General features: G+C 35.5%; 1 protein-coding gene across 9 annotated transcripts in view; it reads right to left on the bottom strand.

Annotated features, from left to right (window-relative positions):
* LOC131164783 (methylmalonate-semialdehyde dehydrogenase [acylating], mitochondrial-like) overlaps window positions 1-25261 on the bottom strand; it is a 119731-nt gene that overhangs the window by 54393 nt on the left and 40077 nt on the right. For 4 of the 9 annotated variants that reach the window (XM_058122227.1, XM_058122225.1, XM_058122228.1 and 1 more), the window contains exons 4-11: window positions 24185-24282; window positions 23923-23994; window positions 23644-23805; window positions 23458-23536; window positions 23202-23356; window positions 22772-22835; window positions 15891-15970; window positions 15514-15579 (exon numbers count right to left, since the gene is read on the bottom strand). In XM_058122227.1, the coding sequence (XP_057978210.1) occupies window positions 15514-15579; window positions 15891-15970; window positions 22772-22835; window positions 23202-23356; window positions 23458-23536; window positions 23644-23805; window positions 23923-23994; window positions 24185-24282 (776 nt within the window). Of the gene's footprint in view, window positions 1-15513; window positions 15580-15890; window positions 15971-22771; window positions 22836-23201; window positions 23357-23457; window positions 23537-23643; window positions 23806-23922; window positions 23995-24172; window positions 24283-25261 lie in introns of all 9 variants that reach the window. The other 5 variants (XM_058122222.1, XM_058122229.1, XM_058122226.1 and 2 more) reach the window with 2 other exon arrangements.

Raw genomic sequence — 25261 nt, forward strand, 5'->3', positions numbered from 1 at the left:
AGGCCACAAGATCAGAAAATCAAACCACCACAAAATCAGCAATCAAATCAACAGATCTCTAGGCTAGAAAACAAGAAACTTAAACTACTAGAAATCTGACAATATTATATGCTCCTATCTGGTTACAAATCAATTTCACATGAGCACCTCCCAAGGCTTTAGTGAACAAATCAACAAGCTACAAGTCAAACTTGACATGAGTGGTCGTAATGAGCTTCTGCACAAGTTTCTCCCTAACAGAGTAGCAATCAACTTCAGTATGCTTTGTCCACTCATGGAAGACCGAGTTGGAGGCAATCTGAATAGCAGCTCGATTATCACACATCAACACCATAGGCTGAGAACGTGGAAACCTAGTTCACATCTAACTAATGTAGAGGCCACATAAGTAGTGGCTAAGGAGATGAACAAACGTAGTGAGACAATTTTAGCGAATGAAGAAAATGTGTTTGAATAATGCAAGCCATACACCTAAGTATATACCTTAGCAACAAGGTGGGACTTCAAACAAGCCACAAAATCATTAGGGTTGACTTTCACACTGCACACTGAGCAACAACCAAAAACAAACTTATTAGGAGAAAGAGGTACCAAATCCAAGGTATCATCATCATGCAGCACATGTATCATTTCAACCATTGCAGCCCTCCACCCAGACTGGGATAGGGCTTCAAAAATAGATTTGGGAAGACCAATAGAAGACAAAGTACTAACAAAATAGTAATACGAGGGTGAGAAGAAATCATACACAAACAAAATTAAAAATCAGATGTTCGTACAAGTGCATTTTTACCTTTTAAACAGCTATAGGAGGATCAACATCATGGGAAATATGATCATCTAAAGAGGGAACTAGAGGTGTAAAAGTAGAAGCTACGGAGTCTCTGTTCCCTTCAGCCACTATGTGTACACTTGCAAATTAGGATGATCCAAACAATAAGGAATCAATCTGGATGAAGATGTAGGAGGATTGGGCACAAACAATAGGATAGGATCTGGAAGACAATGCAAAGAAGGGACTCATCAAGTTCATCAGAACTCCACGAATCAAAGTAGCTTGGTGCAGACTCAAAAAAGTGACATAAGCAGAGACTGATGCAAAGTAAGGCTATAACATCAATATCCCTTTTGAGTATAGGAATAGCCCAAAAAATATGACCAATATATAAGGAATAATAGCCTAGAAAAATACATTTGATAGCACAAGGATCCAACTTATTTGTTCTTGGAGTTAACTGATGGACAAAGGACACACAACCGAATATGTGAGGAAAGGGGAACAAAGAAGCCTTAGGGAAGATAGTTGAACAAGGGATTTTACCACCAAAGACAGAGGATGGCATTTTATTGTTGAAGCGAACAATAAGCACAGAGTCAATCCACAAAACTTTAAGGGCATTCATTTGATGCAATAAGGTACAAGTGACTTTGAGAATATGCCTATTTTTCCACTCTACAAATCCATTTTATTGTAGAGTGTTGGCATAAGATGAAAGATGGATCATACTAAAATTAGTCATATAGGTAGTGAATTGGGTACTAAAGTATTCCTTAGCATTGTCACTATGAAGTATCTAGACTGGCATATCAAAATGAGTCTTTATTTGAGAACAAAATGTGCAAAATATATTAAACAAGTCAGAAGATCTTTCATTAAATGCAACCAAGTCACCTGTAGTGGTCATTGACAAGTGTAACAAAGTATTGAAAGCCCAATTTGAACGTGACATGACTAAGACCCTAAACATTGGAAACTAGCATGAAATGACTAACCATCCATCTATTGACACAGGAAGCAAAGGGAACATCATGATATTTTTTCAACTGACAAGACTCAAGCTCAATATTAAACACAGAACTCAAGTTCGAAACTAGCTATTAAAACTTGTCCAAGGATGGATGACCAAGGCGACAATGGATTTGAAGAGGTGTAACAGCGAGTGTGCAAGCAATGGGAGGAGAGAACGAATCAAAGTAGTAAAGCCAACAAGCTCCATGTCCTCTGCCAATTGTCTTCTTTGTATTCAGATCTTGAATAACCACTGAATCGGGAAAGAAGATTACAAAACAATGTAATTGTAAAGACCCGAAAATTTAAAAGGATTAAAATAATTAGAAAAAAATAATAATAAATAAAATAACAGATAAATAAATAAAAGGAATGGCGTGAAAAAAAAATTAAAATTAAAGAAATTAAATTAAATGAAGATGAATTAAATAATTAAATAATGAGTTATTAAATTAAATATTTTTACATTGAATTTAAAAAAAAAACCTAATTGAAATAAGAGAATATATATATATACACATATATAGTAGGTTATTATATATATATATATATATATATATATATATATAAAATAAGTATAATATAAGTTTAATATATATATATATATATATATATATAGATATAAAGTAATCTGAAGAAGAAAAAGAAGAAAGAAGAAGAAGAAAGAAGAAGCCAAGTACAGACACGCTCTCCCCCCCCCCCTGAATGTTTTTTTTTTCCTGCGCAACCACATCCATCTCCGTCACTCTCCTTCTCTCAATTTCTTGACGAATTTGCAGCGGATCGGGAAACGGAAGGTGCCGTTGGATTCTTGGTTTCGCTACCGACATTTCTACTGGAGCAGATTTTTCATAAGAACGACTAGGTACTGCTCCTGGGGAAAGGTAATTTTTCCCCATTTTCTCAATTTCGCAATTAATATGCGGTTAAATCGACGATTGGACACCACCACGTGGTCCTAGTCGTCGTTGTCGTCATTTTGATGTAGGTAATTTTTCAATTGGGATTTTCTAAACCCTACTCCAAAGCAAGAGTGGGATTTGGGAATTTGGCTAAATTTAAGGATATTATTATTTATTTAGGAATTATGGCCCTAAGAAATATTTAAATAATATTTTATTCAGGAATAATTTATTGGAACTAGGAATTTAATTTCAGGGTCCGGGTGACTGCCGCAGGCATTTTTTCGGGATCCTTGTTGGAGTAGTTCAAAAAATCAGGTAAGGGAAAAAATATATATTAAATCAGAATTTTTATAAATTTAATGGAAAAATAAACTGTGTTATATGTACGTGTATATGTTTCAATATGGGTAAAATGTCAACTATTTAAATTATATATTTTTTCGAGTTTAGAGCTGTTTATTAGATATGCATGTGTGAAAATGAACTGATGAAAGTAGAAAAATATTTTCAAAATATTTATGTAAGACATGAAAGGTATTTTTAGTATATAAATATTAAATGTTGGTTCACTTATTTTACAGACAGTGTATGAATTTTATTGCTAAATTGTGTGGCATGAGTAAATAGAATGCTGTGTGGAAATATATGTTAAAAATCATGTAAACAGCTGAAATATGCTGGGTAAACAGCTGAAATATGCTGGGTAAAACAGCTAAAAGTGGTTAAGTAAATGTGTAACAGCTAAAAGTGGCTAGGTAAATGTGTAATAACTGAAAGTGGCTGGGTAAATGTGTCATAGCTGAAAGTGGTTAGGTAAATGTGTTACAGCTAAAAGTGGCTGGGTAAATGTGTCACAGCTGAAAGTGACTGGGTAAATGTGTCACAGCTAAAAGTGGCTGGATAAATGTGTCACAGCTGAAAGTGGTTGAATAAATGTGTCACAGCTGAAAGTGGTTAGGTATATGTATCACAGCTGAAAGTGGTTAGGTAAATATGTCACAGCTAAAAATGGCTGGGTAAATGTGTCATAGCTGAAAGTGACTAGGTAAACGTGAAACAGCTGAAAGTGGCTGGGTAAATGTATGACAGCTGAAAAATGTTGGGTAAAATAGCTGAAAGATGCTGGGTATAAAATGAAATGAAATGAAAAGGGAAATGAATGAAATGAAAATGAAATGTGAAATGTGAAATGTGAACAATGTAAAATGGAAAAGAGTCACTTACAGTGAAATGAAATACAATGTTAAGCCATGAATATGAACAAATGTGTATGATTGAATAATGATAGAAAGAATGATGTATTATGATATTAGAAGTATGTATGTACGTAAAACATGTTACGATTGGACGAGGCGTACCTTTCGCCTAAAGGCTTGCTGAGTAATGTGAGTGCATTAGTAGCTACAGATGTGGCAGTAGCCGCATAACGTACTAGGGCATAGGGAACCTACTTGTATGGGTAGGTAGATTTTCCTATCCTTAGGGCCTTTACCAGTAAACTTTTGTATGAACTGTGTGAGTATGAGATCAATTTAACACTTGAGGGCTTACTGAGTAAGGTGAGTTCCCTAGTATGCTTAAATTGTGACCTTCGGGTTGCTAAATGTATCAGAGCAGAGGGGTGCTACTTGTATGGACGGGTAATCACCCCTATTCTCAGGAAATCTTGTGGGTTAAACATTTGAATGTGTTTGAATAGGATTAAAGAATGATTTCAGAAATTATGTTAAGAATTTTCAAATGTTAAATATTATATTGATTATAAACTCATGTTGGCCACACACTACTTTAATATATTGTTTCTTCCCTTACTGTGATGTGTCTCACCTGAATATGAATTCATTTTTTTTCAGGATTCCCTCGAGATCAAGCTTTGAGAGCTCGAGGTTTTTATAGCATTATTGGGAAATAGAAAAAGAAAATGGTATATTTCTATGTTAATTTTGGGGAATGTAAATATTTATGTTTTATGCCTTTATGTTTTAAGGCTATTAAGTAAGGAATGATTGTGAAAATACTGAATTGTTTTGAGAGTTATGTAGATTTATGGAAATGCAGGTGATAGATGATTTAATATGGATTATAGTTAGAATTAGTAAACTCTAGTATTATGTTATATTGAGATTATGTTTATGTTTTCCGCTGCGTATGTTATGGATTATGATTTATCAGGATTTTATCAAGTATAAAGCGCCGGAACTGGGTTTAAGGGTTCGGGGCGTTACAAATGGTATCAGAGCAATGTCCAGCTGGAAGTGTGATTAATTTCACATCACCTAGATATGGAAATGTTAGAGTATTATGTTAGAAATGATTTATACCAGAGTATAGGAAACAGTTAGGATAAGAATGCTAAATAGATGGGTTAGGTTGGGTGTTGAGAAGTAAGTATGGTGTAGGGAAGTATAGGATTTTATTTTATAGCTTGGAGGCGGAAATCCCTTGGCGAACTTCTGTAATTTTCTGATTCAATCAAAAGTTTTTGAAAACCACGGTCAATCCATCGACGATGATGTTTCTTAGCCGTGAGACTGGTCCTTATATGGAGAACTTTGATGTGTATTGAATTTAAAATGTATAATTGTGTTGTTGAGATTATGGTGTGGGATATGGTAAATCGTGGAATTATGGGAATGAAAGATCAGGTAACAAATTTCGAGGACAAAATTTCTTAAGGAGGGAGAATGTAAAGACCCGAAAATTTAAAAGGATTAAAATAATTAGAAAAAATAAGTAAATAAAATAACAGATAAATAAATAAAAGGAATGGCGTAAAAAAAATTAAAATTAAAGAAATTAAAATAAATTAAGATGAATTAAATAATTAAATAATTAATTATTAAATTAAATATTTTTACATCGGATTTAAAAAAAAAAAAACCTAATTGAAATAAGAGAATATATATATATATATATATATATATATATATATAAAATAATCTGAAGAAGAAAAAGAAGAAAGAAGAAGCAGAGTACAAACACGCCCACCCCCCCCCCCCCGAATGTTTTTTTTTTTCCTGCGCAACCACCTCCATCTCCGTCTCTCTCCTTCTCTCAATTTCTTGATGAATTTGTAGCGGATCAGGAAACGGAAGGTGCCGTTGGATTCCTGATTTCGCTGCCGACATTTCTACTAGAGCAGATTTTTCATAGGAACGACTTAGGTACTGCTCCTGGGGAAAGGTAATTTTTCCTCATTTTCTCAATTTCGCTGTTAATATGCGGTTAAATCGACGATTGGACACCACCACGTGGTTCTAGTCGCCGTCATCGTCATTTTGACGTAAGTAATTTTTCAATTGAGATTTTATAGGCCCTACTCCAAAGTGAGAGTGGGATTTGAGAATTTGGCTAAATTTAAGGGTATTATTATTTATTTAGGAGTTATAGCCCTAGGAAATATTTAAATAATATTTTATTCAGGAATAATTTATTAAAACTAGAAATTTAATTTCAGGGTCCAGGTGAGCGCCGTAGGCATTTTTTCGGGATCCCTGTTGGTGTAGATCAAGAAATCAGGTAAGGGGAAAAATATATATTAAATCAAAATTTTTATAAATTTAATGGAAAAATAAACTGTGTTATATGTACATGTATATATTTCAGTATGGGTAAAATGCCAACTATTTAAATTATATATTTTTTCGAATTTAGAGCTGTTTATTAAATATGTATGTGTGAAAATGAATTGATGAAAGTGGAAAAATATTTTCAGAATATTTATGTAAGACATGAAAGGTATTTTTAGTATATAAACATTAAATGTTAGTTGACTTATTTTACAGGCAGTGTATGAATTTTATTACTAAATTGTGTGGTATGAGTAAATAGAATGTTGTGTGGAAATATATATTAAATGTATCAGATGCTGGTTAAGTAAGTAATGCATTGTGAATAAAACATGACATGGACTATGTTGCTTGTGTGTGTTAATGCAACCATGTAAACAGCTGAAATATGTTGGGTAAAGCAGCTAAAAGTAGCTGGGTAAATGTGTAACAGCTAAAAGTGGTTGGGTAAATGTGTAACAGCTGAAAGTGGCTGGGTTAATGTGTCACAACAGGAAGTGGCCGGGTAAATGTGTCACAGCTAAAAGCGACTAGGTAAATGTGTCACAGCCGAAAGTGACTGGGCAAATGTGTCACAGCTGAAAGTGACTGGGTAAATATGTCACAGCTAAAAGTGGCTGGGTAAATGTATCACAGCTCAAAGTGGCTGGGTAAATGTATCACAGCTGAAAGTGGCTGGGTAAATGTATCACAGCTGAAAGTGGCTGGGTAAATGTGTCACAGCTGAAAGTGGTTGGGTAAATGTATGACAGCTGAAAAATGTTGGGTAAAACAGCTGAAAGATGCTGGGTATGAAATGAAATGAAATGAAAAGGGAAATGAATGAAATGGAAATGAATTGTGAAATGTGAACAATGTAAAAAGGGAAAGAGTCACTTAAAGTGAAATGAAATGCAATGTTAAGCCATGAATATGAACAAATGTGTATGATTTGAATAATGATAGAAAAAATGATGTATTATGATATTAGAAGTATGTATGTACATAGAACATGTTACGATTGGGTGAGGCGTACCTTTCGCCCGAGGGCTTGCTGAATAAGGTGAGTGCACTAGTAGCTATAGATGTGGCACTAGCTGCATAATGTACTAGGGCATAGGGAACCTACTTGTATGGGCAAGTAGATTTAACTATCCTTAGGGCCTTTGCCAGTAAACTTTTGTATGAATCGTGTGAGTATGAGATCAATTTAACACTTGAGGGCTTACTGAGTAAGGTGAGTGCCCTAGTATGCTTAAATTGTGACCTTCAGGTTGCTAAATGTATCAGAGCAGAGGGGTGCTACTTGTATGGGCGATTAACCACCCCTATCCTCGAGAAATCTCGTGGGTTAAACATTTGTATGTGTTTGAATAGGATCAGAGAATGATTTCGAATATTATGTTAAGAATTTTCAAATGTTAAATATTATGTTGATTATAAACTCATGTTGGCCACACACTACTTTAATATATTGTTTCTTCCCTTACTGTGATGTGCCTCACCTGAATATGAATTCATTTTTTTTCAGGATTTCCTCGAGATCGAGCTTTGAGAGCTCGAGGTTTTTATAGCATTATTGGGAAATAGAAAAAGGAAATAGTATATTTCTATGTTAATTTTGGGGAATGTAAATATTTATGTTTTATGCCTTTATGTTTTAAGGCTATTGAGTAAGAAATGATTGTGAAAATACTGAATTATTTTAGGAGTTAAGTAGATTTATGGAAATGTAGGTGATGGATGATTTAATATAGATTATAGTTAGAATTAATAAACTCTAGTATTATGTTATATGGAGATTATGTTTATGTTTTCTGCTGCGTATGTTATGGATTATGATTTATCAGGTATAACGCGCCGGAACCGGGTTTAAGGGTTCGGGGCGTTACAGTAATGACTTTGTAAGCTTACTAACTGACATGAGATTGAAAGAGGATTTAGGAATGTACAAAACAGAAGAAAGGGAGATGGAGGGAGTAGGATTTACTGTTACTATAGCCCTAACTATAATAGTGAACCAATCAACAAGGGTAACATGAGGTAGATTTTTAGGATATTGGAGACTAAAAAAGAAGTTGGTTACACGTGTCATATGGATAGTGGTAGTAGAGTCGATAACCCAAGGACTAGTGAGAGAGATAACAAATGACCGCAAGATTACCCTTTTGAGCAAAAGATACAACATGAGGAGATGCTTGCTGATATGCTTGATACTATAAGAACCTTGAATACTCTTCCTCCAAGACGGTTATAGTATGTTGTTCTCCTAAACAAGTGCCTGATGAGGGAAACACAATTTTGGGATTTGGGGTCACCATTCCACACACACACAATCACAATACAGAAGCAAATCAAAAGCAGCAACCAAAATGCTCTTCGGATTCACATACCATCCCAACAATCACAAATGAAACCAACAAACAAGCCAAACTTCTGGACCAACTGAAACAACCAAAAATAAAGTTAACCACTCAGTCAACTATGAATAAGTCACCAACAACCATACATAGCACTGCCACAGCCCCCAAAAGATTAGCCTACACAAGGCACCAACCAACCATCTTAATAATACTAGGCAACCAAAAGAACTGTTAATTACCAAATCAACCACGAACAAGTCACCACCAACAGCCCCAAAAAAATTAGCCTACACACACTCCCACTGCCACGAAACGCCTACCAATCACCTTAATAATACCAAGCATCAGCTAAAGAGTTACCATGAGTGAACAATCGAAAAGGTTGAATCTTTGAACAAAAACATGACCAACAACTTGATATTTGGTCTATGGAAGAAATCAAAGCATTATGGAAAGAATTGGAGCAGAAAACTTGCTCAAAAACCCCTCACACGCCGGCATGTCGAGTTGGAGCTGCCGGCTTCTGGCTGGCACGTGGCAGCACTTGAGGCATTCTCCAGCTTTGAAATTTCATAGGTCAATAGATCAGCAGGTTCTGTGTGCATCTATGTGGTTATTTTTGCAGAATATGAAGGATTTCTTTGAGTTTCTGAGCGAGCAGCAGCATCCAGGATTTTCCAGTAACTACAGTGTTTTCTGACAGCTCCTGGATCTTTCCTTCTGGCCTTTGGTGGTGCAAATAATCCTTCTAAAGCATCAGGTTTGAGGTCTATGGTTTGGTGCTGGTTTGATGTTTAGGATTTGACTTCGATGCACTTAGTGTTTAGGCCAGATCTTGCTGGATCTTGCTCTGATACCATGTTGAATAATTGTGTAAAATGGAGGACTAACCTAAATGATAGATATCTCCCTCTATTTATAATACATGCCAAGTACATACCAATGATCTTAATACCCTCATTGACTCACACTTACTTACGTAACTCTAGCACATATTAATAAGTAATAATGCTACATGGCTGAAACAACCATTAACAAATAGTAACAATATAAATAATGATCAAATTTGACAGTAAGGAACTGGCTGCATAGTCTCCCATCGATTGATATGATATAACGGATTTGCTAAGTATGAGATGTGCTACTTTTGCCACTGTGCAATGTCTTTGATTGGTACAACTCTAGAATTTTTGTGGTAAGAGTGGTGGAACCCAATTTGGTAGGGATTAGGGTTCTCTTTTGGGCTTCTTTAAGGCATTCTGCTATTGGTCTGTTTCAGGGGTGTGTGTTCATGGATGTGCAACATGATTGGAGGGCTTTGTTGTTTTAATTTGATTAGCCTTTTTTCCCTCTGTTTAATTCATTGTTTCTTTTTTGTTCTTCAGGAAGATTGTTTGTCCTATTTTTTATTGTGTTTGTTCTATTCCAATAAAATTGATACTACTTAGGGAAGAAAACATACAGCCCAGGACAAATTACAAAATAGAAAAACAATATATAAGTTGGAACATAATGATTTTCTATATTTGAAATGTGTAAGAAAAAATATATATATCTAATTATAGGGGCAGTTTTCCTGGGAATTGGACTCTGTATGATCAGATCTGAACTCTAAGTAACACAAGGTGTGGCTGAAGGCTGCTTTTCTGCTTTGTCACCGAGATATAGTAACAGATTCTGCCCCCTGTAATCTGTATTTTTGAAGTTACTGTTTGATGTTGCTTGTCTACTTTGTCAGCTTAATGAAGAGCTGTTCCAGTTTAATTTAATGTCCTTGGCTGCTAAGTGGGAAAGGTTGAAGTACAAAATGAGATCTAGTGATAAAGATACATGGGGCCACTGTTAAAGTTCAAATCACCGTCCTTAAATTGTCAGGAGCATTGACCCCTATCTGCAATGGTCTAGGTCACAAATGTCCATATTGACATAAATGGAAAAACTAAATATCTCAGATCTGATCCTCACTCTTCCAACTCCAGAGCATATGAAGGATGGATGGGGGAGAATGATATTATCTGGGCTGTTGTTGTGGAATAGCATGAAACCATCTGTGGAAGAAGTATGCAAGAGTTATCCCAAAGAAAAGATTTTTTTTTTTTGACAATAAAAGGGGATATACTATGAGAGAAAAAGGGATTAAAACCTAAAAGAGTACAAGCAATACACCAAAAAAAACAAATAATATAACTAAATCATGAAGCATCAAACCAAATCCTGTGATCGGGGATTTCTAAGAGGAATCAAACAAAAAATTCAAATAAGAAACCCCATCTTCAAGCCCTCGCCTTCATAGTTCATCGACCACTTCAAATTTGCTAAATCATGCTGTCCCTTCTTCAATTTCCTTTTGCTTCCATCCAAGAAAACTTTGTTACCATCAGGATCAGAAAATCACAAACCCATCTCATCCATCAATGCTGATTTTCTAAGTCCTCCCAATCAACCACAACAACTGGAGTGGGCAAAATCCCTTCCTTGCACTGCTGCTCTTTACCCAAGTCATCTTCCTCAATTATAAAGGTACATTCTAAACCTTCCTTCGGACATCGCAGCACATATGACACAGCCCCAAGTAAATCAGATGATTCAGAATCATAGCCACACTGCTCTTGAATCTCATCCAAAAGCAAGCCAACGTTGTCCGCAAATTTACCAATATCAACACTATCATTATCTAACATATCACCCCATTTCTCCTTCTCATTCACCCTTGCTAATCCTCACATCGTATCTCCCTTCAGCGTACTATGGGAATTCACAACATAAGGTACTTTCAGCATTGCATTTTTTCCTGTTGTCCCAGCAGAATTGTCTCACTCATCCACCCAACGTATATAAACCTCAGTGCAGGCTCCTCAAAGAATATTCACCCTCACCAGCAGTAAAACTCAGGATATCATCTGTACCAACAACCTGAATCTCAGTGCAGGCCCCTCCCCCAGTGAATGCTGAGGGCAGCTTCTTGATCAAGCTATCATCCTGGCAGGAACCATCTCGAACCAAAAGCCCAGGAGCACCTGCAGAATTCCCTGCTGGATTCACCATGTCAATCCCCATGTGCTGCATAGTGGAAGGCTTGAAACCCCTTATCTGCAATAAAGCGTTCAACGTATTCTACAGAAAGGGGAGGGATGAGTCCTCCATATGGCAGTTGGCTGTGGTGGGAGTATGCAGTCCCTTTCTCAAATCAAAATGGGGTGTTCACCTTCTTTGTGATAGTTAGAATTTTGGGCCTTGCAGGGAAACCTATTAAGGTCTAAACTTCTATAACTCTCGAGAGAATGCTGATTTCCATTCAAGGTCCCTTGTGCTGGACTGCGCTCCCATCCCCCAGGAAAACCTAAGCCACCTCTGCCATGGGAATGTAGTCCCCATACAGAGATGCTGTCCTTCCGACAATGGATGAACAGACTGTAGCTGGACCTGCCATGACTGCATCTGCTGCTTCTCCATTGGCTGTGTCAGTTGCAGTGTCCGTTGCTGCTGCATCTGCATCACATGACCACATCTATCGCAGATCTTTTTCTTCTCCACCAACACTACCAGTCTCCAAGAATAATCGCCTCTCTGTAAACCTTCACCAGCATCACCATTTTCATTTGGGGAAATCCTTAGCAACACAGAATTATCGTGCGAACTTTTTCTGTCCATCCCCTTTTGGCCCACTAGGAACAACACTGAAAAACGTCTTCCTCTCCATCCCCAGCCTAACTCCCAGAACTTCCCGATTTTTTTGGGTCGAATCACCAACCAATATCTCACAATACCAAATCTAAAACTTCAGAAACCCCTTCGCAGCCTGCCCAAAATCAAAGCCAGAACATTAGATAACTATTTCAATGCTGCATCGCGTTACGTTCGAGAACGAACAAAAAATCTTCATTTCCAATTTTATCAGTCTCAGATCGAAAATATGTCCTTCAATCAGATCTAAATAATTTGATTGAAATACCCTCCTTTCATGCTCCATGGCAGTGATGATGCAAAGGAGCAGAAAGAACAGAATAGAGAGAAGAAAGCATACTGCCATCTATATGTTCTTTTATTGCCTTTTCATTCACAAGATGAGAACATCTGATTGTTCTTAATTTCAAGAGAGAAAAAAAACATATCATTCCTTTGGTGAGTATTGTAGTGCTTTGACAAGTATGAGGGATAGCAGCCTCTAAGTACTGAATTGGGGCTCTTAAGACGGCAGAGAGCTAAGTTTCAGGTATAAAACATGTTCTGGACTGGGACTTGAATTGCAGTCCACTAGGACCCAGCTGCTTAGATTCCCCGCCCAGCTCCTCAAAGTCAACGTCTGATTCCTCACTGAACCTCCATGGTAGACAGCAAAACTTGAAGCTTTGCAAAAACTGAACCTTCATCTCACCCAATAATTGACCTTTATGCAAAAACAAAAGAAGGAACCATTCGCTGTAATTGTATGAACCCACAGGGATGTGGTTTTAGTAAATCTGAATTTTGCTAATTGGGTTGCCATCCATTTGAAAACACCATCATTTAATTCAATAGAAATTGATCTTCCAAAACTCTAAGATTTTGTGATAAGCCATGTTGGGTCTTCACGTTTTCTAAAATAGAAAACTTCTGATATGGTTTTTAAAAATCAAAATCGTGATCCAGATTGTAGGATAATACAATTCTATTTTTTCTTTTTCCAAAACAACTTAAATCCAAGTAGTCCTACATAGAATCACAAATTTGTTGGACTGCCATGGAATAGTTAGATTTATGGGATCAAGTTAAGATAATAATATCCAATAAAATATAATATTTTTTACTCTTTTTCTAAATCACTTAAACCATAGATTTGGTGCTGGTGCAGTTGTACAAGAAAGAGAATCTAGAAAATGATTTTGTTTACTTAATATAAACTCAATTATGAACTCACAAATTCATTTTAGTGCATTGCTGTTGAATAGATGCTTCAAGCAATATTGGTCAGGTTCCGATAGAAATTAGTATACTGATGCATTTGATGAAAACAATAATGATGATAAAGATGTTAGGGAGTGATAAAGGCATTGCAGATCTCAACAATATTGATAAAAGAAAAAAAAAATTGTGGCTTTATTGATGATATTAATGTGGAAGAGTGAGCTTGATAGTTTGGCTTTTGTTATTAGCTCGCGAAGACGTCTTTTTTTTGTTTTAGGTATTCTTTCTATAAATTGTGTTGACTTATTTGTGTTAAAACATGCTATTATTTGCATTTGAAGTACTTAATGTTTCATTAAGTTGGTTTAATGGAGAAGCAACAATTTGAACCTGACCCTTATGTTATTCACCTATTCAAAAGATAATATTATACTAATATTATATGGTTGATTGAAATATTGTCTGCAATCCAATCCTATGATCTGACAAGCTAACCCCCAAGCTATCTTATGGTGATCCTGATTTCAACAATCCTTATTCACCCCCAAAATGTTATTGTGCTTTAGATGAAATTATGCAACTAAGAGGTTCACTCGGGTATTTGAAAGGATCATTCACAATATGCTTCATTGTTGGACTCAAAGTGGTCTTAAAACTTGAAATTGAGTTTGAAACATTTTATGAGGGCGGGCCTTGGGTCAACAGTAAGGTTGCTCCTTTGTGACTGGTTGGTCATGGGTTCGATTCCAAGGAAGCAACCTCTCTGCATAAAGCAGGGGTAAGGCTGCATTCTCTGTGATAACCCTCCCCTACCCTCACAAAGCGAGGAGCCTTGTGGCCTGGGACGCCCTTTCTTTTGAAACATTTTATAATATAAAATAGTAAAATATCATCATTAAATCCTTATTAGTTCAAAAAACGGTTCATTGTGAGCATAGGTGCATCTGGTAGTCACTTGACAAGGGATAAATATGGTCATCTGGAAAGGTGGAGCCTATGGAGTTTTAAGTGCTAGACCTAATATGTTCCTTCCCAAGGTATAAAATGTTCTCCCTTTTTCTGAAGAGATGACTCAATCTAGGAGCTGTAAGAGGATGGCTTCAGAGAATATAGGGTTATAGGAGAAGAGGTAACAAAAAATACTTGCAATTGATTTAGGGCCTTCATTAACTGAATAGCCAATGGAAATAGCTGCCCTATCTCCTAAGCTTCAACAATTATCCAATTTTTCTTCCTTTTAACATGTCTTTTCATGATTTTCCTTCCTAGAAATATGATTTTTGTCCCTTGGATGAATTAAATGGGATTTACTCCCTCATTCAAAAGAAGGTACACAGGCTGCTTGGGATTTCATACCAAGCACAAGCCTGATTCTTGAAAAACTGAATGTCCCCATTTCATTTTGACTGATCAATCTTATAGATTAATAAGACAATCCAACCCAACAGACTAATTTGTGCAAGGTGAATGGCTAATCCTTCCCATCTGATAACCTAGTCCTAAAAATATACGATCTTTCAGTCTGAACTAGTCTCCTTGTCTCAGCCACAAACTAATTGCGCATCTTTTTCTTAATACAAATTTTATGAAAGAACCACACACACACAAAAAAAAAAAAAAAAACTCTTTTTTTCATTGTTTTCTCCTAAAAGCTAAAACTTCGACTCCATCAATCAACAACCATTTCGAGCATCAAGAGTAAGTCCCCACAGACCTGTAATTTTTCACACTATCAACAAATACATCCCCAGTTCAAGACTAATCCTCATATGGTAAAGCAGTTAAGTCATCATCAATTAATAGATTTAATTTATGGGGCTCGAAAGCCTGATTGGAAGCAGCAGCATTGGAATAGAAACATATAGTCATTAGACACCTTCAAATAAATATTACCAAACAATGGCAAATTCTACAGAATTCTTATAAAAAGAACAATCATGATTATTAACTAAATCTATAAGCACCCACATACACCAGTGCATCATCTAATATTCAGCATTAATAATTAAACACTGATGACTTACCGTACTTGAACCAACAAACGACATAGCTTTAATATCATCATCATCACAAAGAATAGTAACAATGTCCTGCCCAAAAGTTTTTAAAAACATACATAAGAAATTGAAAAAAAAAATTCTTCACAGATGAAAATGTCAGCTACTTTGTTAACCATAGATAGACCAGGTCTTGAGATAAAGAACTGGGAGAAAAAAAATTCGAGTGAAGACAAGGACACAGAGCATACAACATAAATCATAAAGTAACTCAGAAATTAGAACTAATATTCAAATGGAAATGACATATATTAACCCATATGTGCATTTTTTATCATAATAATAGAAAGTAAACCAGTGAAGTAAACAAGACCGCACAAACAATTGTTGAAATCAGAGCTTACATTGGTGCCATGAACAATATTTAAAACACCATTAGGCAGCCCAGCCTCTACTGCTAATTCACCAAGTATCATAGAAGCTCCTGAAAAACACCAAATAAAATATCATTTTCACTTAAGCACGAAAACTAAAGGCCAAACACATTAAAATCAGTTAACCAAAGTAGAGGAAAAAAGAATGCATCCAAGGAGATCACATGATCACAAGGAAATTCAAGAACAACATCTAGTGACCACCATATATAATATATTAGATGAACGAGAAATAACTGAAACGATTTTCAGGCTAGCTCTCAAGAAACCTTTCATGTAATGGTTGTCACCAACTGTTCCTTTAAAATCGTCCACATGCTCTGCTCTTGCTGGTTGTGGGATCTCACTGTGGCCTCTGACTAATTTGGGGTTCCATTAGGTGGCAATCCTCATTTTGTGAGGCTTTGGGAACCAGTGATTGCTAAGGTTTCTAAATGTCTTGATGGGTGGAAGAGTCCTCTTTTTTTCTTTGGGAGGTTGTATTACATTAGTCCAGGTGTGTTTTTCCTTGATTCCCCTCTAATTCTGTTTTTTTTTAAAGGTTCCAATGGTGGTAGCTTAATAGGTCGCTGAGAAGTAAGAGAGATTTTCTTTGGAAAAGGATGGGTAAGAGAAGGGATCATCTTGAGAGTTGGGAGGCTATGTGTAGGTCAAAGGATGAGAGGGTGGGTCTTGGTAATTTAGTTTTTAAATAGGCTATTATCCTTCGGAAACTAATTCTCTTTGAAATAGTAAATTTGATCTGCAAGTGATTTACTGGTACTAATATTGCAACTAGAGTTTCACATTAGCCTAAGGAAATTCATTTTGCAGTATCTGCTTTTGTCTTTCATTGCACCAAATATAAAGTTGGAAATGATTGTAGGGTTCACTTTGGACAATTTCATAGAAATTTAAGACCATGATGAAAAGCTAAGATTCTTTCAATGGTAAAGGCTTTGGTGTGGAAGGCTATTCTTATAGATTTAATACAAGCAATATGTTGCAGATTAGAAGAGCTTTACAACTCTATCTCTCACATGTGTTATTTGTTATGTCAGCAGCTAAGGATCATGCTCATCTTTTTCTCTATTGCTTTGTGTTTACAGATCAAACTTTTCAACCCATTAGGAGAGTGTTACGCATGTCTTAATTCTTTGGAGGCTTTTCTGCTTATTGAAGCACAAGGACTTTGTGGCAGTGTTCTGCTTTTGTCATTTTATAAGACTTTGGCTTGAGAGACTTGCTCATATTTTTTGAGAATGCACTTTTAACAAATATGTTACAATTTCACTTTTCCATTAAGGACAGAATACATGGGGCTCACCCCCAACACAGCAACCAGCACCCACTTTTCTGTTCTCCAACCTCCCCAACAAACCACCCCTCAATAGAGATAAACCCAACCTAATTATTTTTTGGCATGAACCACAGACAAAAGAACCTTCACCAATGGAGAAGAACCCCCCACCTGCGAAATCCATTCAATTCCACCAAGAACAACACTGACATTACTGCTCCAGGCAACCACTCTGCTACCATATAGTTAAGCCCATCAATACAACATTCATTATATATTCCGAGGATATAATTTCAAAAAAAAAAAAAAATTCTTTGAGATCAGTGTTATGAATATGCATCATCATTTGATTCATTCTTCAAAAAAAATTTTGTATTTGGCAAGTATTAACATATCCATATGATTTGGAGCCCCGTAAAATAATGTTAGTATAACACACATGGCTATGCAAGTGCAGCCAGTGACCTGTTACGAAATGACTTCTCCAGAAGAGCTCATTGCTTGCTGACTTTGCCAGCCTTCAAAACCATTTAGAAATCCGAGTTTTTGGCTGTTGCCAAAATGTTTTTTTTGTGGTTCTAACCTGGACCAACTTATTGACTTATGTTACTGTCTCTCTGTCCAAATGAAAATATGAATTAAATAAGATTTGTAGTCCTTACAGCTTACTTGTCCCTAAGAATTAATTAAGATGTCATATTTTTAGGATCCCAACTCTGATTTGATTTAGATTCCTATACTATAAACCACAAGAGCACCTTTCTTGCCTACAACACACATCAAGTCCACAACACAACCAGATGATCATACGATTCATACCAATATCCAAACAAGGCAGGCTACATAGACAGAGAGAGTATGACATCAACAAGCAGTCCCATTTCAAGTCCACAACACAACCAGCTAATCATATCACTATCCAAACAAGGCAGGCCAGATAGATAGATAGAAAGATAGATATCTCTATCTATCTCTCTCTCTCTCTCTTTCCTTCAAGCATGATTTAGTTGTTCTCACAGGTTATGACCCTTGGCGACATCATTCCTGGCAACTCCATTTAATCTGAAGACTGCACATACAAGCTCAAGTTGGAGACCACCAGCGGCTACCTCAATGAGGCTGCTATCAACATCTTCAGCCTCAAGAACTCCAGCATGAACAAGAACACAAGGATAGGTTTGGCTCCACAATTGATTCGTTGGGGAGCATGAAGGAGAGAAATGTGGGGGCAGGAGCTGAGTAGGGGGTGATGCAGCTCCATGTCATCCTGTCCATTAATTAATTAGACAATCCATAACATAAAAGTGAAATTGCAAGATATTTGTTAGTCAAGTGATTCAACTGAAACAAATTAAAATTGGGTGACCAAAACAAGACTATGAGCAAAGTTTGGCTATCAACCATGCAATTTACACATGTTTTGGGTAAGTGGACGCCTCTGATATTCAGCACAATCAGTTGGCTTTGTTGCCTGATTTTTATATTTTCCTTCAAGAATTGGTTTTTTTTTGTTTTTGCTTTTTTTCCTTCTGATTTACAGATGTTTTCTCGTCCTCCATGAATATTCTTTGTAAAATCAAACAAGGACCTGCATAATATCCCCAAACAAATAGGTTTTGACATGAGATGATGAACAAAGAATAATGGACTTTCTGTGCTGATAAACACAGATGCATAGTAGTCTGAAGATTAGCCAAGTCATTCTTCATTATGACATCCAACGAACGATTGAGAATAAGCTCCTTCAATCCACAACAGCTCAATAAAACGAATCTAGGGGGGAGGCAGGAAGAGGACAAATAGCAAGTAGCTATGAAGCAGACACAGACATGTGACACAGAACACAACACAATGCAGACGAAAAAAAAAAAAACAGCATAGAAATCAAGAAATGCAGCACATGACACAGGATGGATGCATATATTAAAATTATATAACTAAATAATGTAGACGTATAAACATAATATCAACCAAATGTGAAAATAAATCAGTAAAGAAATGAAAAAAAAAAAAAAAAACACTAATTAAGCAGTAAAAATTGTTAATTACTGAGGGAAATGATTATCAGAACATACTTTCAAGTATTCTCCAAATACAATTGTAAATAAAATGATCAAACTCGCAAACAACAAACACATATTTTGCATAACCACAAAAGTAACTCAAGAATATTTTCATTGAATTTAAAGACCAAAATAAGGGCCCAAAAAATGGGAAAATTTATATTTATATACATATAGTAAATCATTTTATGGATAAAAATATCCTTATATTTTAAAAATAAGACAAAACATTCCTAAAAGAAAGTAGATGCAACCGAAAATTAATAAAACTACATTTAGATAGTCTATTTTAAATAAGTTAATGTTTGAATGAACCTAAGGAGCGAAACTCCATTTGGTTAAAACAAAATAAACTAACATATTTACACAATATATGAAAATGTAAATCATTTTTTGTACAAAAATATCTTTATAATTTAAAAATGAGACAAAACATTCCTAAAATAAAGTAAATTCAACCAAAATTATATAAAACAACTTTTAGACGGTCTGTTTTAGATAAGTTAACTCTTGAATCTAAAGGAAGAAATTCTATTTGGTTAAGAAAAAACATAAACAAGCAATATATAGATATTAAAAAAATAAAAAAAAAAAAAGGGAGCCCAGCACACAAAGCTCCCGCATATGCAGGGTCCAGAGAAGGGCTGCCACAATGGATCTATAGTATGCAGCCTTACCTTGCATTCTTTGCAAGAGGTTGTTTCCACACCTCGAACCCATGACCTCTAGGTCACACGGTGACAAATTTACTGTTGCGCCTAGGCTCTCCTTCAAGCAGTATATAGATCACATGGCTGTTACTGGTGCATGTCATTATTGTAACTCATGTCTATGTTTTAAAGTTTTAAGCAAAATATAATTTGTTTATAAATAACTTTGAATACTAATACTTTAATATTTGTACACTCAATTATGACAATATATTATTAATTCATTTTTTAAAAAATATATAAAATTTCTTAAGAATTATAAAAATATTTTACACAAAATTTTTGCATGCAATCAGCTGCCGCACACGTGACAGTTTAGTATTATATATTTAAAATATATATATATATATATATATATATGAAACACAATTGCAGATTATAATTAATTTCAAGCAATCTCAGCAGGACATTACCATGGTTTCTTTATGGTTACGTAATAGCAAAGAGAATCAGTATTGCCTCCATGTTTAGCATCAGATAGTTTATTTAAACTCCAGTAACGGCAATGAGATCTGGCCTCCCTTAAATCCAAGCAGTTTGTCCGCCAGATCAAGTGGGGGCCGGGCATGAACAAGTTCTACCCAACATGCCCAAATTTAGCTTCACTAACGGCATTTTTTGCATCTTTTCTCACCTCTTTATACTTTTCAAAGTTTTCCATGCTTCTACATTTTGCCATGTTTTATAACAAATTCTTTGTCTTTACAACCTTTTGGACATCTTGATCCGACACCACCAACTTTCTTTGCTATTCGAGAATCTTCCTCTTGCTATCTACACCGTCTTCTATAGTCCAATCACCATCTTTGATCATTTTATCTTTAAATTATATTATATTTTCTCCCTTTAGGTTCCACCACCTAGTTCTCTTACACTAGTTTATTTTATCCTTTCTCTTCCATTTTTTAATAAATATATCTAACACTAAAACTCTTATGTCGTATGGTTAAGCTTTCACCTAGAATAACCTTACAATCCTTACACGATAAACGACCTACCCTCTTAGTTAAGAAAAAAATCTATTTGACTTTTATGCTGTCCACTTTTGAAGGTTATTAAGTGTTCTTCTCTCCTCTTAAAGTAAGTATTCATTGCAATAAAATCATATGGCAAAGTCCAAGATCATCTCCCAAGGCTCATTTTTGCCTCCATATCCATATGCTCCACGACCCATGTATCCTCACATAACCTTTAATATCCCTTCCAACATGTCCATTTCTATGAATATTTTTTCAGTCCCCGGTATGCCTTATAAGATACTATACATATCTTCCTAAAATTGTCTCTTAAGGTTTTCTGCTAAGATTACTTGAGGAGCAGAAGCACTAATGACATTTATTATCTTTCCGCCTAAGACCATCTCACCATCTTGATTTTTATAATTCTATCTCCTACTCTTTTGACATCTATAATGCTATCTTTTAAGTTTTTGTCCACAATAATTCTTAGCTCATTCTTATGTTTTTCTTTTCCAATGTACCAAAGTTTAAATCCTAATCTTTCAATTTCTCTAACTTTCTCCCCCACCCACTTAGTTTCTTTAAGGCAAATTAGATTAATTTTTTTTTCCAATCATTGTGTCCACAATTTCCATGCTTTTACCCGTAAGAATCCCTATATTCCAAATTGCTAATTTAATCCTAATCTTTTGAACTAACTTCTTTACCCGCCCACATCCAGAATGATGCAGGAACCATCGCATATTTGACACCATACCCGAGAGTGCCAACATGGGGCATCGCTTCGGGACAACAACCTAGCCCACCCTTGCCCACTTTTCGCTACACCGTGGTGGTATAAGTGCAACACGTCACTCGTAGTGGGCACCCCAGCATATAGCCAGTAAGGATTCATATCATAATGATCTGACAAGTTTTATGTTGGTTGTTTGCTACCTAAAGCAACCATCCTCCTTTACCCAGGCTTAGGACCCACTGTGTGTGAAATGAAAAGATTAGTACATTAAGTGCATCACAGGCATAGTTAGAATATATGCATAATATTTAATAGAAAATTTTTATATATTTATATATTATAATTGTGCTCAAGCAAAGCCAATTGGACCAAGTGACCCACACCCCCTATGCTCAACTGTACAATCCTTAAACAAGATTCAGCAATAATTGATTTTTTTGTCAAGAAGCTTCCCTTACATGCTTCTTGAGAAGCTTTTAAGGAAATTTTTTAAAAAAAGTTTTAAGTCTCAACTTTTTAGATCAACAATTCTGTATTTTTACAAAGAAAGGATCATCATTTGAAAATTGCACAGAGCCTAAGATTTTTCATTCTAATGTTATTGTTTGTCCATTCTATATTAGTCTCAAATTTTATAGTTTTTTATTTCAACACACAGATGTGTTGCATGCATGTCATAGACATGTTGAACTTGGTTTCATGTTTGAAATGTGTTGGACATGCCAATGCTTCATAGCTTATGGACCAACAAGTGCATGCATTCTAGCTAGATCTAACTTTCCTTCACCACTCCCTGGGCCCAGGAGTAGGTAATTGATACATAAAAGAAAATCGCAGGAAAGGTCACCGATCTGGTCCAAAGAGAAATGCAGTCACAAGCATGGAAATGAATTGCAATCGATAGTTCTCATTCCCAAATGCTTCATAAACCATGCATACTAAACATGAGTGAATAAACCATCCACCTTTATTAACATGACATCTAAGGTAAAAACATTCGTAACCCTGCTCCATGATTTCATATACAGAGGATTCATAGCATTTGGAAGGAGATGGTGCTATTAAACACATGGGCCACAATACTAGGAAGAAGATAACAATCACCTGGAGCTATCTCTGACGGCTTTAGAATAAAGGTGTTACCACATGTAATTGCAATTGGGAACATCTGCATAAATATCATATGACATTTAAGACACTTCTTACCTTTTTTTTTTTTTTTGTACTTACTGATGAAACATGTATGGAACCCTGTAGTTAAGCATGCAATAAGGTAAAACAAGAAGATATTCATATGGGAATTAGAAAGCTCCCTAATCCCATCTGATTAAAACTTTTGTTAGAAGATATTCATAAGGGAATTAGAAATCTCTCTAATTCCATCTGATTAAAACTTTTGCTATTTATTTTCCAAACTCAAAATCATAAATACAATGGGTTATCTACCATCAGAATAAACCACTCAGATTGAAATTATACACTAGAAAGACAAAAGGAAGAAGACTACAGTAATGGAAAAGTAAAGCAAGCATACCCACAAAGGAATCATTGCTGGGAAGTTGAAAGAACAAATCCCAATGCAAACACCAAGTGGCTCTCTAATGGTGTAGGTATCAATGCCATTGGATACATTTGAAACAAACTCCCCCCTCTGCAGATTTGCCATTCCACAAGCATGTTCAACAGCCTCTGCAAGAAAGAATCCAAAACTATAAGCCTGATTGACACCAATTGACCAGTGGCCACAGTTACCACCTAATCTTATGATTAACAAAATAATATATTCTAACCAATCCCACGAAACACATCAGCATATGCATCCTTCAAAGTCTTTCCATGTTCAGAAGTAATATTCATCACAAGTTTATCCTGCAATGAAATTATTATGATTCACATCAAAGAAAAATCATTTTATCTAAAAAAAAACTACTGCAAAATCAAGAATTCAATATTACAAAGGAATCTCCAACACTTACAATATCTCTTCGAATAAGCTCTTGAAGCTTGAACATGATTCGCGAACGGGTAGTAATAGGTGTGTTTCGCCATGATGGAAACGCCCGTTTTGCTGCAAATACAGCAGCCCTGAACTCTTCACTGGTAGTTATGGGGACTTGAGAAACCACTGTCTGTGTGGCCTATTAATTTATTATAGTATAATCATAAAGAAACACCACTAGTTTGATCACCGAAAAGTAAAAAAGTAGGAAATTTAAAATTCAATCACAAAGTTTTAGGGCATTTTCTGCACTTACTGGGTTTACAACATCAATGGATGCAAACGATTGTGAATCAACAAATTTACCTCCAATAAGATTGGGAACCCTCTGACACATTAATTATTGCATTTCAGTCCATTATAACTTATAAACATTTTTCTAAAAAAAAATTCACAACCCAAATTGAGATAGGGGCATGAATCCTAACAGATGATACTTTTTTTCATTCCACACAAGCTTACAGAAAGTGTTTCAGAAATTTTTCAGTTGAATTCTGTTGAGTTACATTTAAACTTACTGGAGGGTTGCGTTGCCTCCAAGATGGCTCAGAAACTCTTGAGAGGTGAGAGTTTTCTGAAGCAGCCTTCTGAGGCCTCAAAGATTTGAAGTTCCTCACTGCAATAGTCAAGGATCACACGGAAAATGAATGGCTCAATATGATTGATTTGCAAATATTTTTTTAGGGCTTATACTGAAAAGTATAGCAACAGCAGGATGGAATGTCATGTCATAAATAAATTTTTTAAAAAATTTAAAATGACAAGAAGAAGAAGAAGAAGAACGGGATTTAATGCAATCCCTTACACCCTTGAGCTGGTAATTTGCAAAACAGCCACTTATTTTAAACCATGAAGAGAAAACGATACAAACTCTCGCTACTTGGCTAATACATAGCAACTGGGTCCTAAGGAATTATTGCTGCTAATTTAAAGCACACAAAATCCACTGACCATAAAATAATGAAGAGTCAAAAGCAAGAACCCCTCTATAGTACAGCAACATTGCCAGATATAATCTTATAACAACTCCAGCTCCTTGCTTGGGCATGCAATACTTCATTGCATAGTTTTTGAATTGAGATTAACAGTGAATCAAGAATTGATAGTGAATCAAATCATAAGATTCAGTGCAAATTAAAAAAAAATCAGTTGTAAGTTACATGTTATAAGTAAAACAAACCAAATAAAAAATGTTTAAAAAAAAAAAGAAATATAAAGCTCATTATTGAATTATTGTGTGCCCAAGCACAGGTACGTGCATCTCTATGCATACTTGAAAAACAAATGCTGTGTACTTGAAAAGATTTTAATGCTTTTTGTGCTAAAACATGGTGAAATTTAAATAGTTGGGTTTGACTCAAAACCTTTCCTTTTTTTCCTTTTTTTCGGCTAGACGGAACACAACCAATTTAATATATTGGATTTGGTTTAACATTATTAAATCATGCATGTAAGATCTGAATCCAGAATATGATTAATGAGCAACTCTTGCTTGCTTCGATTTGCCAACTAGATTATAATCTGAATCAAATCAAATCATTCAATTCAAATTGATAATCATATGTCTTTGAAAACTAGGATCAATTGAAACAATG

This window comes from Malania oleifera, chromosome 9 (assembly GCF_029873635.1).
Source record: "Malania oleifera isolate guangnan ecotype guangnan chromosome 9, ASM2987363v1, whole genome shotgun sequence".
Lineage (NCBI taxonomy): Eukaryota > Viridiplantae > Streptophyta > Magnoliopsida > Santalales > Ximeniaceae > Malania > Malania oleifera.